At 39.7% G+C, this 943-nt stretch overlaps 1 protein-coding gene across 1 annotated transcript in view; it reads right to left on the bottom strand.

Moving 5' to 3' along the window:
* Positions 1-943, bottom strand: part of LOC105516862 (isoleucine--tRNA ligase, cytoplasmic-like) — a 77,764-nt gene that overhangs the window by 15,897 nt on the left and 60,924 nt on the right. Inside the window, exon 13 of the mRNA XM_011949209.1 lies at positions 370-495. Coding sequence (XP_011804599.1) covers positions 370-495 — 126 coding nt within the window. The remainder of the gene's footprint in view (positions 1-369; positions 496-943) is intronic.

The following is a 943-nucleotide window of genomic DNA, read 5'->3' as shown; positions in this document are numbered from 1 at the left end:
TGAGCCCAGGAGGTGGAGGCTGCAGTGAGCCATGACTGCATCACTGTACTCCAGCATGGGTGACAGAGTGAGACCCTGTCTCAAAAACAAAAACCACCTCACAAGGGAGGACTCTGAAGGCTGAAGTCCACCAGCTGGCTAACAGGTGACAGGGAAGGATTAGAATCAGTAAGCCCAGGGTTTTCAGTCACATCATACAATGAGGAGGCATGAGCAGACACTGCAGGCAGGCACTGCTGAAGAGTTGGGCCCTGACTCAGGAGAGTTAGGAAAAATGCAGAAGTTATATAGTACAACTGACAGCAAATTAAGACCTTCACCAATCCATCTCAAGTCAAAGGCCACAGGCTCCTCTCACTTTCCACATACCTGTTTCATCATGGAAGACAGCCAGCTCTGTATTTTTCACACCAAAAATGCTAGTGACAACACTCTTCAGCTTTATAAGGTCCAACCTATTATCACCTTTTGGATTTTCCAGGAGCAATACTCCACCTAAAAAGTCACAAAAATGACACCTCAATCAGACAAATAAAACTGAAAAGAAAATGTTAAATTTGGAGGAAAAGGGATACAAAGGGGTTCAAGCCCTAATTATTTTCCTTTTCCCCCCAACTATACACTATATATATGTGTATATATTGCTTATTATATCTATAAAAGCATACCGAGGATGGAGATACATATCTATGTGTGTATAGTGTATATATATGCTATAGAGTATATATGCAATATATGCAATATACTATATACTCTATAGCATATATATACACTATACACACATAGATATGTATCTCCATCCTTGGCATGTGTTTTGGCAATCCTTGGTAGATATGGTCCAGGCATAGAACTCTACCAGGCAATCTGTTCTTGTCTTTTTCTAGATTAAAATCTTTGTATTCATGATTCTTATTTTTGATTCTCATTTTTCATTTTGTGCCAT

This window comes from Colobus angolensis, unplaced genomic scaffold, assembly GCF_000951035.1.
Source record: "Colobus angolensis palliatus isolate OR3802 unplaced genomic scaffold, Cang.pa_1.0 Scaffold292, whole genome shotgun sequence".
NCBI classification, from domain to species: domain Eukaryota; kingdom Metazoa; phylum Chordata; class Mammalia; order Primates; family Cercopithecidae; genus Colobus; species Colobus angolensis.
Note: the sequence above shows the minus strand (reverse complement) of the source record. Positions and strands in the feature narration are given on the sequence as shown.